The 13,002-nt window shown below is 35.4% G+C and overlaps 1 protein-coding gene across 1 annotated transcript; it reads left to right on the top strand.

Moving 5' to 3' along the window:
* On the top strand, nt 1,010-11,695 carry LOC109226928 (protein ZINC INDUCED FACILITATOR-LIKE 1-like). The gene is made up of 17 exons (XM_019391868.1): nt 1,010-1,308; nt 4,102-4,142; nt 4,306-4,366; nt 4,460-4,562; nt 4,651-4,753; nt 4,832-4,885; nt 5,055-5,117; nt 5,305-5,354; nt 5,443-5,518; nt 6,434-6,619; nt 8,480-8,567; nt 8,930-9,015; nt 9,113-9,220; nt 9,454-9,498; nt 9,617-9,705; nt 11,119-11,162; nt 11,398-11,695. The coding sequence occupies exons 1-17, from the start codon at nt 1,092-1,094 to the stop codon at nt 11,490-11,492; spliced, it is 1,509 nt and encodes a 502-aa protein (XP_019247413.1). The 5' UTR covers nt 1,010-1,091; the 3' UTR covers nt 11,493-11,695.

Below are 13,002 nucleotides of genomic sequence, written 5' to 3'. Positions count from 1 at the left end.
CTTCAAGTCAACCAATGCTTTAATAATTGATTGTACAATTTTCTAAATAGTCTCTTCTCCTCCGGAATGTAGTTATGGTGAGGTTACTCCAACCATTACTCTATTTTTTACTTCAAAAAAGAATATTCTATTTATATTCTTCTATCTCATTAATATTATATTATTATCTTTTAGCAATATCTAATATTTTATATATGCACCATTCATTTTTTGAGATGATTATATATTTTTTATACAATTATATAATAAAATTAACTTAGAATTTTACATTAAAATAATAAATGCATAAAAATTAATCTACCAAAATTATATGCCAAAGTTAAGATGTAAAATTAATATTATAAAGATACTACATAAACATAATTAGGTATATATAAAGAGATAAATTAAAAGAGTTAAATAATAAAATAAGCATGAATAGTAACAGAGGAGATGAATAGTATCACTCCATATTTGGAGGAACACTATTCATCCCCTAAATGGGGCCCAAATGGGGGAGCATTGGAGCTCCATTATGGCAAAAAATGCCCCCATTATGGGGAAATGGGGAGGGTAGGAGATGCCCTTAATAGTTCAATTGAAGGGGAGCCTTAGAGCGGTAAAGTTGTCTCCATATAATCTATAGGTTACGGGTTCGAGCCGTGAAATCAGCACTGATACTTATATCAGAGTAAATTATTTACATCACACTCTTTGGGGTGGGTCCCTTCGGACCGAGCGAACATGAGATGGTTCGTGCATCGCACTGTCTTTTTTTTCCTTCTCTTAATAGTTCAATAATCATTTTTAGGGGAGACAAAAAAATGTCTTATAATGAATATATCATAACCTCACAAGAGTTTATATCAACTCAAGTTAATCTGCATATTAATTAACCATAGTTAAGCGATAAAGTTTTATATATATATATATATATATATATATATATATATATATATATATATATATATATATATATATATATATATATGTATATATGTTTTGCATAGATATAAATATTTGGTGAGAGTAAGTATTTAAATATAGTTAAAATGAATTGGAAGTATTAGCATACTTGTATCTCTGCAAAATATATATATATATAGTGGTGCATGAGAGACGAAGAGAATAACGCTTCTTCTTCTTCTTTTGCCTCTCTCCTCTCATCAAAAATGGCGGGCGAATTAGAGGGAGTTAAGAAGACGCTGCTGAATAAGAAAGTGTACTACGAGAATTGCCCAGGTTGTAAAGTGGATCTGCACAAAGCAGGGCAACGTGGCTTGCCCATTAAGGAGCTCTTCACTATATGGATTGTGATCCTTGGCACAGGTAATTAATACCCATCCATTTATTTCATCATTTTTTTAATATAACGGTTATACGGATGAGCTTGCACACATCTCGATTAATTTTACAAGATATGTGCTATTTTTTACTAGTAAAATATATGAGAACTCTATCCACCAAGACTTAGATACATATAAAAAAAAATAACCTAGTATATCGTCATTGGTTACTTCATCAGCTCCCTTGCCATGTTTTGCGGTGAGCTAAAAAGGAAGAAAATGGCCAAGCTTTTCGTAGTAGTATCATTTTCTCAAAACGTACTCGAATATTTATACTAAATAAATACAAGATAATGTTGTTTTCGTACTTACATTTATGACTTGATCATGGTTGAGTGAGAGTCATGAATTATCAACCAAAAAAATAAAATCTTGAGTGATATTCTTTTTTTTATGAGTGATATTTCTCACTTTAATCTTTAAATGTTAAGCATACATTATTTGATTTGATTTTATCGTATAGTAGCATGTCCTTTGTGTTTTTTCTGTTCTTTGTTTTGCTGGGAATTTGGGTTTCTGTGGTGGAGAAAGCAAGCAAAAGTTCACCATTTCAAACTTAATTCGTTTTCATGTGGACAAAAAAATTACTATTACGTACTATTATTCTGTCACTTAAGAAAACTTTTACTATGTGCCTTAATTAAATGCTTGTGTTGTAGTATAATGTTTTCCTATCATCAGTTTTCATTTCTTTTTAATCTCCTTTTAACTCATTATTATTATTTAAATCATTATTGTTATCATAATCATGAACGCTTTCTAAATGAAAGCTTTATTCTTATCTGATTGGTATATATCACTTCGCAAGTCAAAATTCATTCTCCTGATTTCGAAGATTTAAAATTGCTATTTCTAAGTTCTAAATGTTTCTTCGTTAAAACCACAGAAAGAAGATTGCCAAATATAAAAGGAGTAACATCCAAAGCAGGAATTACGAATATGTGACAAGCTTCTAAAGAAAATTAAAACTACCAATTTATTTTATCTAATTAAATCTATTTATATGTCAACCTGGTTTATTTTTTGTTTAATATATTCCAAACCAAATCAACCAACTACACGTCAACATTACCTTTTAGATAGTATATTATGCAAACAGTAGAGCAAACCTCTCTAATTACAAATTGGCCCGAGACAATGTTGGTTGTCGGGGTTCCATATTTTAGTAGAGCCAGGGGCAGTTGCACCAAGAGTAACTGAACCAGTACTTTTGACGCGGAGTATATATTTATATGTAAAAATCTATTAAACTTGCGAAAAATAGTGAATATGAACCCATAATTATTTTAAATATACTATGGGTTCAATGCTAAAGACATTAAAGATTGAACCCATAGAGATCAAATTCTAGATCCGCCTTTATAAGATCTAGCTCAGAAATGGCTGATGTTTTGAGGTTAATTATCAAGTTTTGAGTGCCACAAAATCCTACTGTTTGGAGTACTATGTCTATTGCATAAGCAAAAATTGTCTAAAACTCTAGCAATTGGTCTATTATCCAAAAGTTCTAATAATTTTTACTTGCCAATTGACATGTTGTAATTTACACCAATGCACTTTGTCAAAGTTCTGATTTATTCATCAGTTTCTGGAAAGTAGATGCTATGTTACCTATGTTGCTCGGACCCCAGAGGCGGAGCCAGGATTTCAAGCTTATGGGTTTAGGATTCTAATCGTTTTAAGTTACTGAGTTCTAAATTAATGATTTATACATATTCAATGAATTTTTTAAGATAAATACAGGGTTCGAACCAAAGCTACTGGGTTCGGCCGGACCCGCTGGCGGCACTCTAGCTCCGCCATCGGGTGCATGTCGGATCCTCCAATAATAGTGAATTTTGAAGTATCCGACATGGGTACGGCGGCATTTTGGAGAGTCCGCGCAAATAGCATGTTACTGCTTTATGTACTAGTTACTTAGTCGAAAATCTGATATTGTTAGGAATTAAATTTGAGTTTATGTTCTAAAAGTCCAGAATGGGTGGTAATGAGTATGTTCAAATCGAATAGCGAAACAATTTAAGCTCTTAATTAGGAATCTATGTTGTCCCTCACATCAAATTATCTGATACAATGTGTCACACGATTTATTGCATTCCTTTTTACTCCACTGATCTCATTCTTGACGGATGCAATTATTTTTGGTCTACTCGGATAGTAGTCCGCTGCTAATTTGAAGAGAGAATTGTTGTTTTCTTAACTCGTGTAATTCATTTTGAAATATCAGTGGTAGTTTTCATACCAATATTAAGAATGACTTTTTGGAAGGAGCCTTGGCGTAACTGGTAAAGTTGCTGCCATGTGACCAAGAGGTCACGGGTCAAGCCGTGGAAACAAACTCTTGCAGAAATGCAGGGTAAGGCTACGTACAATAGACCCTTGTGTTCCGGCCCTTCCCCGGACCCCGCGCATAGTAGGAGCTTAGTGCACCGGGCTGCCCTTTTTTAGCTGTCCCTTGGAAGCGCGTGCGAAGCCTATATTACCTTTTCAAATAGTCTCATCAAATATTGATTGTTATATTATATGAAAGAATATGAACATCAAGCTCACAATCTTAAGACAATGGGTGGAGCAATGACAATATAAGATGCTAAGGTATTCTCATATCAAACTATCTGATATAATGTGTCACATGTTGTATTCCATTCCTTTTTACTCCATGGATCGCATTCTTGATGGATGCATTTATTCCTTTGGGGATCCTTCCTTTGATTTTATCTGTTGATACTCCGACTGATTTTGTTTTTTTTCTGTTTCATGGGATTCAACACTTCAGCACTTCCAATATCATCTCTCTTTCCATTTCTTTATTTCATGGTAAGATCAATCAACTTTTTTGGTCTGTCATTGAGTTCAAGTTTTCTCGAATACATAGAACTAAGTGAAACAAGATATCTTTATTTAAGAAGCAGAATTGCAATTGGTCCCCTTTGTTATTTTCTTGATTGCATAAAACTACTAATTTTCGCTTTCCCTACAGATAAGGGACTTTCACATTGCAAAGAGAGAGGAAGATATCAGTTACTATGCAGGTTATGTAGGTAAGCTTATTTCATGCCATAATTTGTTTGTTGATATGTAATCATATAGAAGTCTGTCGAAAAACTGCTTATCAATTTCCTGAAATACTGAAGGTTCTTCATATATGCTTGGAAGAGCTTTGACATCTGTCTTTTGGGGACTAGTGGCTGATCGATATGGCCGAAAACCAGTTATAATCTTCGGCACTTTTGTAGTGTACGACTAATCTTTATTGAAAATGTTCTCTTTTCATTCACTTAAATTTCAGTGAGTTTATACAGTTTTTGCTGTAATTGTGCTTCAGGGTTATTTTCAATACTCTCTTTGGTCTTAGTGTCAACTTTTGGATGGCAATCATAACGCGATTTCTTCTCGGTTCTTTAAATGGTTTGATTGGACCAATAAAGGTATTCTATCTGCTTAATACCATTATACAATTCTGTACTGCATCCTCAGCTATTCTCTCAAGATACTTACCTTCTTAGGCATATGCTGCTGAAATTTTTCGTGAAGAATATCAAGCACTGGGAATGTCTACGGTAATATGCCCTTAATTTTCAGTTATACAAATGATTTCTAACAAATGAGAGGATTGTAGACAACATTATAGAGACAAGAAATGGCAAGAATGCAATTCTGAGTGACCATTTAGACAGTGAATTTTATGGAATTTTGTTTTATTTTTCTTGTATGTTTGAATTGTTTCAGATTAGTACTGCATGGGGAATCGGATTGATTATTGGCCCAGCTTTAGGAGGCTTCCTTGCCCAGGTACTTTCTTTTCCTTAGCTATTTTCTTTTTGTATTCCTTCCTACTGTTGAGGAATGAGAGTTTAGTTGTTTTATGATCAATTGTAAGAGAAATTTCATAGCCTAAAATTCTTTGTGTTTCTTCTTGTAAGTATCTTCGCAAATCTTAGCATATATACATGTTCTCTAAATGTCCTGTTTACCAAAGCCTGCAGAGAAATATCCGTCAATATTCTCTAAGGATTCTATATTTGGGAGGTATTGTGCTTCTTTCTTTTCATTATTGTATATCTTCTTTTGCTGCTTGAATTGCTCCTTGACTCTAAAATATGATATTTTTCTGCAGATTTCCCTACTTCTTGCCTTGCTTAATCATATCACTGTTTTCCTTGGTTGTGGCTATTGCTTCATTTTGGCTGCCGGTAAATCTACATGATTACGTTAATAATTTCTGTGTCTATGGCACATATTGTTTAATCTTGTTTGCAGTCATACAATTGGTATTTCACCTCCTGAACTCACTTGGATTTTGCATAAAGTCTTAGTGGACAATCATCACATATCATTTCAGATAACCATATTAATTTATTTTCCAGTGTTGCTGAGAATGAGAATCGTCTAGCCATCTGTTCCCTTTTAATATTTGGAGTTATTTTTGGCTTCTGTACATTCGTGAGGCGGGTGGGGAAGGGCTTGTTCTAGTTGCAATTCCATTTCTGATTTAAACTTACCCCGAGACAGATCGAGGTTTGCCTTAGTTCTTTTTCTTGTTGGTGCTGGGAGTCTACAACATGTTGAAAGCAGTGGCGAAGCTAAGAATTTCCCCAAGGGTAATCAAATTTAAAAGAAATGAAAATAATTCCCGACAAAAGGTGTTCAATATGCGTTATATACCTCTAAAACGTAATATTGTACCTATATACATAGTGTAATTTTTCGACCAAGGGTGGTCAAGTGACCACCCTTATGAACATGTGGCTTTGCCCCAGGTTGGAAGAGAGGAAACTCAGGTTTAGCTGGTGAAGTGGAGGAATGAGTCGGGAGTTTCATTTTCCGCCTCTACATATGTGGCATTGTGTTGTGTAGGGTAAGGAGTTGCTGTAATAGGGTGTATTTCTGCTGTTTCAATGATGAGAACATCTTTAATCATAATGGAACATTTCTTCATCTTACCTATGTATATAGGTTTCTGAATTTCTCGAACCATATTAATCTGTGTGTCTCTCTCTCTCTTTTCTTTTTCCTCTTACTTTGTTCAGTATCTTTTCTGGTTTTCCCAGGTTTAGCTGAACTGTGTTAAATCATAGAATTTCATCCCTAATGCTCATGGATTGCAGGAAACATTGCACATTCATGAATCAAGCATGCCGCCGCACGATTCATACGAGACTCTGGAGGCTGCATCTGATGCAAAAGAAGGAAATGAATCAACCCCAAAAGAAAATCTATTTAAGAACTGGCCGTTGATGTCATCCATCATATTATACTGCGTCTTCTCTCTTCATGATATGGCTTATACAGAGGTATACTATATTTTCTCACCCAAATTAAGTTACTGTAGGATAAATCATTGCATTAACAGATTATGGTAGGCATCTTCTTTTACAAGAAAGATAAAGCTATGTATATCTCTGGTATGAAAGCCAATTGATTGCATGTTGTCATGCAATGACTTTTTTGGAAACATATTGTATTTCATCCTTAGGCAATACATTAGATATTCCTAAGGGGCAATATTGGTTTATGTTTATGCTGATCTGGTGGGCTGTATCATAGAACCCTCCAACGGTACTGACCGGGGTTCGGTTGTTCAGATGCGCAAATTCTTCTTCAAATTGATACACATATTAGCCGACCCCAACTAGTTTGGGATTGAGGCATACTTTTATTTATGTACCAAATTTCTTTCTGCTGCACAGTATACTATGAAAGTAAAGGGTTTCTCTCTTTGATGGAAAAAAAAAGTGTCTCTTTTACAATTCTGCAGCTCTGTCTTCTGCGTAGAAAGCCTAGGCTCATTAGCTTTTAGAAGCTTAATAAACATGCTACTTACTACTCATTCTGAGAATAGGTGAGCAACAGCAATGGGCAATGATAGAATTTAAGGGTCCACCAAACTATATAGAGAACCAGGTTCTCTATTAGTTCCCACAGAACACACGCACACTGCAGTAAGTAAATGATACAGAGGAATTTTACGTGGAAAATTCCCAGCTCACGGAATTAAAAACCACGACCTGCCCTTGTAGGATTTCAACTTCACTACTGAGCAAACTTTAGATTACAACCTATTGTAACCTAGGAGTTAACCTCTTAATCCCTCACTAACTTGTAACAACTCTGTTACAAGCCACTCTGTAATAACTCTATTACAAAGACCTTACAACTCGACTAACTCTAGCCAAGACACAAACACAAGGGTTTATGATTTACAAAAGGTTTCCAGCAATGCTTCTAACTAAGCTAAGTAGGAATTACAAGTAAGGAACTTCAACAAAGGTACAACACAAACTAAGGACATATAATAACTCAATACAGGGAACTGGTCCGTTGCTATGTTTTTCTTTGTTCTTGATGCCCGAGAAAGTCACTTGCAAGATTGATGAATCACTTGAGAGAATGCTTGATAAGTTCTTGAATGTGCGAGTGTTTTGTTTTTACCTTTGCTTGATGTTAATAGTTCATTTGTGACATCACTTGAATGATGTAAGCAAGGTAGGTAAAGGGCATTCCCCATAAGTTGACTGATGCACTGTTCTCGCACAGTTGCGTGTGCAGGCAGCAACTTTACAACTCGAGCAGTTGACTTGTCCAGTCAGCACGGGAACTAGTACTTGTCTGTTCCCTCCGTTGTTCCTTTGACTCTGAAGAGTTGAACCATGTCCCCAACTGGAACCTTGTTGATCTTAAGGTCTTGAGAATGTGTAACAGGTTCCTTATCTGGTTCTTGACAGTAAGTTTGTTAGATCATCAAAACTTAACAAGAATGCATATATAACCTATCAGGCAATGATCCATTTCCAATACTCTACCAGTATAAAGTTTTCGGCCCCAGCATTCCATTGTAAACTTTTTTAGTAAAGTGCTTTTTCTGTATCTATGAAGATATTATGAGTGCTGAGTTCTGACGTTCAACTTTTAATCTGTTGAAGATTGCAAATTCCTGGTGCTGTGTAGTGATTGTTTTGTTCCTTGATTTTAGTATGTGCATGCTATTGCAACTATACAAATAGATCCTCTTCAATTTGTTTGTAGGATTTTGAAATTCCCTCCAGGGTAAACATAATTAATACATTTATCATGATTGTTCTTTCAATCTTCTGGCACCAGGGAAGTTGCATAACTAATTCATTACATCATCCCAAACCTATTTTCTTCTGCAGATTTTTTCATTATGGGCTGTGAGCCCTCGAAAGTTTGGGGGCTTAAGCTATTCAACTGCTGATGTTGGTGAAGTACTATCAATCTCAGGTACATCTCAATTTTCTAGTAATTTATATTCTTTTACTTAAATGAGAACTAAATCAATGTTGGCTGTGATTGCAGTACACATGATTAGTCTTCATAGTTATCAGTTATTTATGCTAACATTTCCATTCTTGAGAAGAATACTGGACCACAATTGTGTTTATATAATATTAGTATACTATTACCATTCTCTAGAAGGGATTTTATATTGGTAATCTACAGAAGAATTAGCTCAGGCAGAATGTTATTTTGAAAGCATCTCAATTATCTGCTGCCTTGTTTGACATAGACAGAGCTACACTCAGATATATTTCATTTCATATAATTATAAAATACTGGATACTGAAATGATGGTGGTGTTTCAGGGTTTGGCCTTCTAGTTTTCCAATTAACTCTATATCCGTTGGTAGAGAGGTATGTTGGCCCTATCATCGCTGCTCGAGTTGCAGGAGTAAGCACTTGACTTGTACAATATGATTAACTTATGAGTTGTATCCAGGCTTCCAAAAAATCTTGAAAGGATAACTTAATTTCCCTGATATGATCAGGTTTTGTCGATTCCCTTGTTGACAAGTTACCCTTATATCGCTATGTTGTCTGGGATTGCCCTTTCTGTGGCAATAAATTTTGCATCCGTAATGAAGAATGCTTTGTCTGTAAGTGATTTTTCTGGTTTCTTTAATTTACTTTGTGCAAGACTAAAAATGAGGAGATGAATGAAATATGGAAGTGAATGTGATATTCTTAGAGAAGTAGACCTCTCTATTATCACGAGTATATCGTACACCACTCATATGGAAGCAAAATTACTATACTTGAACTATATTCTACATCCTAGTATTGAAATTCATAATCTCAAGTTCTAACATTGACTTTGAATTGTCTCCAGATCTCTATCATAACAGGATTGTTCATATTGCAAAACAAAGCAGTGGTAAATTCTTCTTTGCTCCCTCCTTTAAAAGATATTTTGTCAATTGCAGAAGCATTATGTCATAATGCGATATGCTTTGCTTGGTGTCGGTCTGATGTTAAATGATTAACAACCACAGAACCAGCGACAACGGGGAGCTGCTAATGGAATTGCCATGACAGCAATGTCAATTTTCAAAGCTCTTGGTCCTGCAGGGGGAGGAGCACTGTGAGTTCACTTGTTTTATCATTGTTCACTTCTGCTAGTTATAATGTATTAGTTCTGATTGATTAGAGATAAATAAATCTTCTAGTATTTCTAATGTGGATAAAAAGATGCTTTTCCATTTTACTCTTGGTAAGGACTTTAATAAAGATGAAACCTTTTGAAATGGTGTTAATACATACTGTAGCATATGGTTGAGGATGCGACAAACTCTTCTTACTACAAAATTATTCTCCAGATCTACTATGGTTTTAGTAACCATTTAACTAGGAGAACCAAATTAATGCAATATCCCAATTTATCGGTTAACCTTAAAAATTTTATATGAACATGTCAAAGGCGGCAACCCCATGATCATCACAAGTGCTAGTAGCCAATATTTTCAAAGCATCTGTACCAAAAAAAAACTGTTCCTCTTCCAACTAAATCATAGCAACCACCTGGTTTTATTTCCGTTGCTGTAAGATCATGAAGATTTGGAATCTATTCTATATGAACTTGTTCGTATGATCAACATGGTAAAAGTAAATATACAAGGAGAAAAAGCTCTTCTAGGATTGCATCTAGATAGGCTGAAAGCAGTGGAAGGTTTACTGAACAGTGCACAAGCACTAGAGGAATTCTTTTGAAATGCAATTTCTGTCCTTTCAGTTGTCAGGGAATGATGATTTTCATGGGGTTAAAACTACAGATGCTCTTGGTTTTTCCCATTTATGTGCACGAGTGTCTGTGATGGCCTGCCAGCCTTAGACAGAAAAAGGCGGTGATTTGTTAGTTTGAACTTACAGCAAGTTCTATCTAATCAGGCTTATGAGACACATGGATCAATTAACGGAACTAGTCTTTCTATGTAACTAGACAATGCGCCTAATTTTCCCCGTAGACATTTTACCAGTTAGAGTTGTTTTTCTTTGAGCAAAGGCTCAAAGCTATATACTATACCTGTAATTCTGCAGTGAAGCAGATTTCGAGGCAGCATGTAGAATTCTTTTAAGTAGAGAATAGTGCATTGGCTCTCTGACAATTTAGTCATACATCAGATGACATAGGTCCAAGATTGCCTTAGTGTCAATAGAGTCTTTTGATTTTGATCCTCGAAGACACAGCTATGACATTTAAGAAATGAGAGGCAAATTGGACCAGTATCTGCCATCTTGAGTCTTGGACTTGAGAACGTAGTAGCAGTAACCAGTACAATGAGTCAGGGGTCGGGTGAATTCAATAATAGACGCATGTTGGCATTCCAGCCTTAGTGATGGATCTTGTTGTCTAAGACAGACTGTCTTCTTTTTGGGGTGATAATACCGGGGTGGAAAGTCGGAATATGTTTTTACTTCTGTGCTTTAAAAACTTTCAGATTACATCCCCATCTATTTTCTAACAACTAAAATTGTCATTTTTTCTTGATTTGTGCAGCTTTTCTTGGGCACAAAAAAGGCTTGACGCTTCCATTCTTCCAGGTAATGACTCATTGCTAAAATCATATTTCTACAATACCTAGAGTTTTTGCCTGTGTGGTGGAATGAGGAAGTTACATAAGACAGATAGTTTATACTGCACATAGTAATTTATTCAGCTTCCTTCAAAGACTTGTGAAGATTATATTGCTAAGTTTTTTTCGCTTTCAAGTTCTTTGCTGTCTCCTTTATTTATTTTCTACTCTACATAAGTAAAATTGTGTCATCTCAAATGCAGGTGATCAGGTGGTTTTCTTTGTGCTGAATGTGATTGAGGCAATAGGTGTGCTGATGACATTCAAACCATTCCTAGTTGAAACACAAAATACATAGTAGAGAGCTTATTGATCTTTTTCATTAATTAGTTCACCTCTGTTTTCTTTGTATCTTTTTAGTATATAGTATCAAATTTTTTCTGCTGGCAATTGTTTTGAGGTTAGAGTTACTTTTTATGTTTCAGTAGGATATGGAACTTCATTCATCCATAAAGTTGTGATATAGTATATTTTCAAAAGGAAAATTTACATATTTGAAAACTTGAGAACATTTTCTAAATTTTTTTCTCGGAGCATGCACTAAGCCATGGTTAATTAAGAATTATAGGTAGGAATTATTCATATTATATTAACCATAACTAAGTAACAATCCTTACGGAGATAAAATAAGTATTTTCCAGGAGCGATGTATACGACAACTAAAACTAGAAAGACAGTAGGCAACAACATAAAAGTATACTTCCATGAAACTATCAAAGATCAACGTAGAAGAACTTTTACACTTTCATTTATTTTGTTGATTTATTCCGATAACATTATTTCCTACGGGTGCAAACAAGTAAAGATAACTTTAAAGCTTGTTTTATGCATGAATTTTTATCTTATCAAGCTGACAACACGATACTCTTGTAGAGTAGGTCATTAATATTACCGTGAAACATTAGCTGGTATTTGATTCTCATTCAGCCAAGTATGTTATCTATATGTAGCTTCACATTTTTTAAATGATCCCGATCTTTCAATGCTCGCGTCTAGGCTTGGTCGTTTTAGCAATGCGCGTCCTAATGTTGGAGTAATTTTTGTTTACCGTAGACTATTTATATGTTTATCATATGATTAAGAAAATAATCAGAGGCATAAAAAATAATCTTACGACTATTGTTCAAGTATTATTATAATTAAATGTACTATTTCCTTATTGTATACGGGTAAAACCGAGCGCTTCGAATATCTCGGTTCACGACGAAGTAAACGGAGCAGAGACGCGACCGTAAAGAACCGGAATCGGGGCAATGAGCCCCTCGGGTCGGGGTCCGGGCGAAACACCTGCCCTCGGAGGAATCGGGGCAATGAGCCCCTCGGGTCGAGGTCCGGGCGAAACACCTGCCCTCGGAGGAATCGGGGGCTATGCCTCTCAGGTCCGATTCGAACCCAAAACTTTAAAGAGCATTATCAGATAATCGAGCACGACAAGCAACGGGTCGTGATATTCGTGCCCTACCGGATGTCACGGCGTGAATCTCGGCACGTATCGGCAGAAATCAGTGATTAGCAAAACGGAAGATTTTACCTCTTTTGGAATTGAACTTAGGGTAAAACTCCCCTACTATATAAAGGGAGGTCAAACTATTCATTAGGCATCATTGTAACACGCATATCAAGGCAATATACTCTCATTTTCTCTGTTATTCAAAGTTCTTACTTTTGTTTATCAGTTCTATATTACTGTGAGCTCAGGATTGAAAGCAGGCATTTCATTAAGGCCGTTACTAAGTCCGGGATCATTCCCCCTAAGTGGTTTTACAATTTATCACGTCCTTTACCTGTTTAATCTTATGCAATTTATC

This window comes from Nicotiana attenuata, chromosome 6 (assembly GCF_001879085.1).
Source record: "Nicotiana attenuata strain UT chromosome 6, NIATTr2, whole genome shotgun sequence".
Classification (NCBI taxonomy): domain Eukaryota; kingdom Viridiplantae; phylum Streptophyta; class Magnoliopsida; order Solanales; family Solanaceae; genus Nicotiana; species Nicotiana attenuata.
The sequence above is the reverse complement of the archived record's forward strand: the minus strand, read 5'-3'. Positions and strand labels throughout refer to the sequence as shown.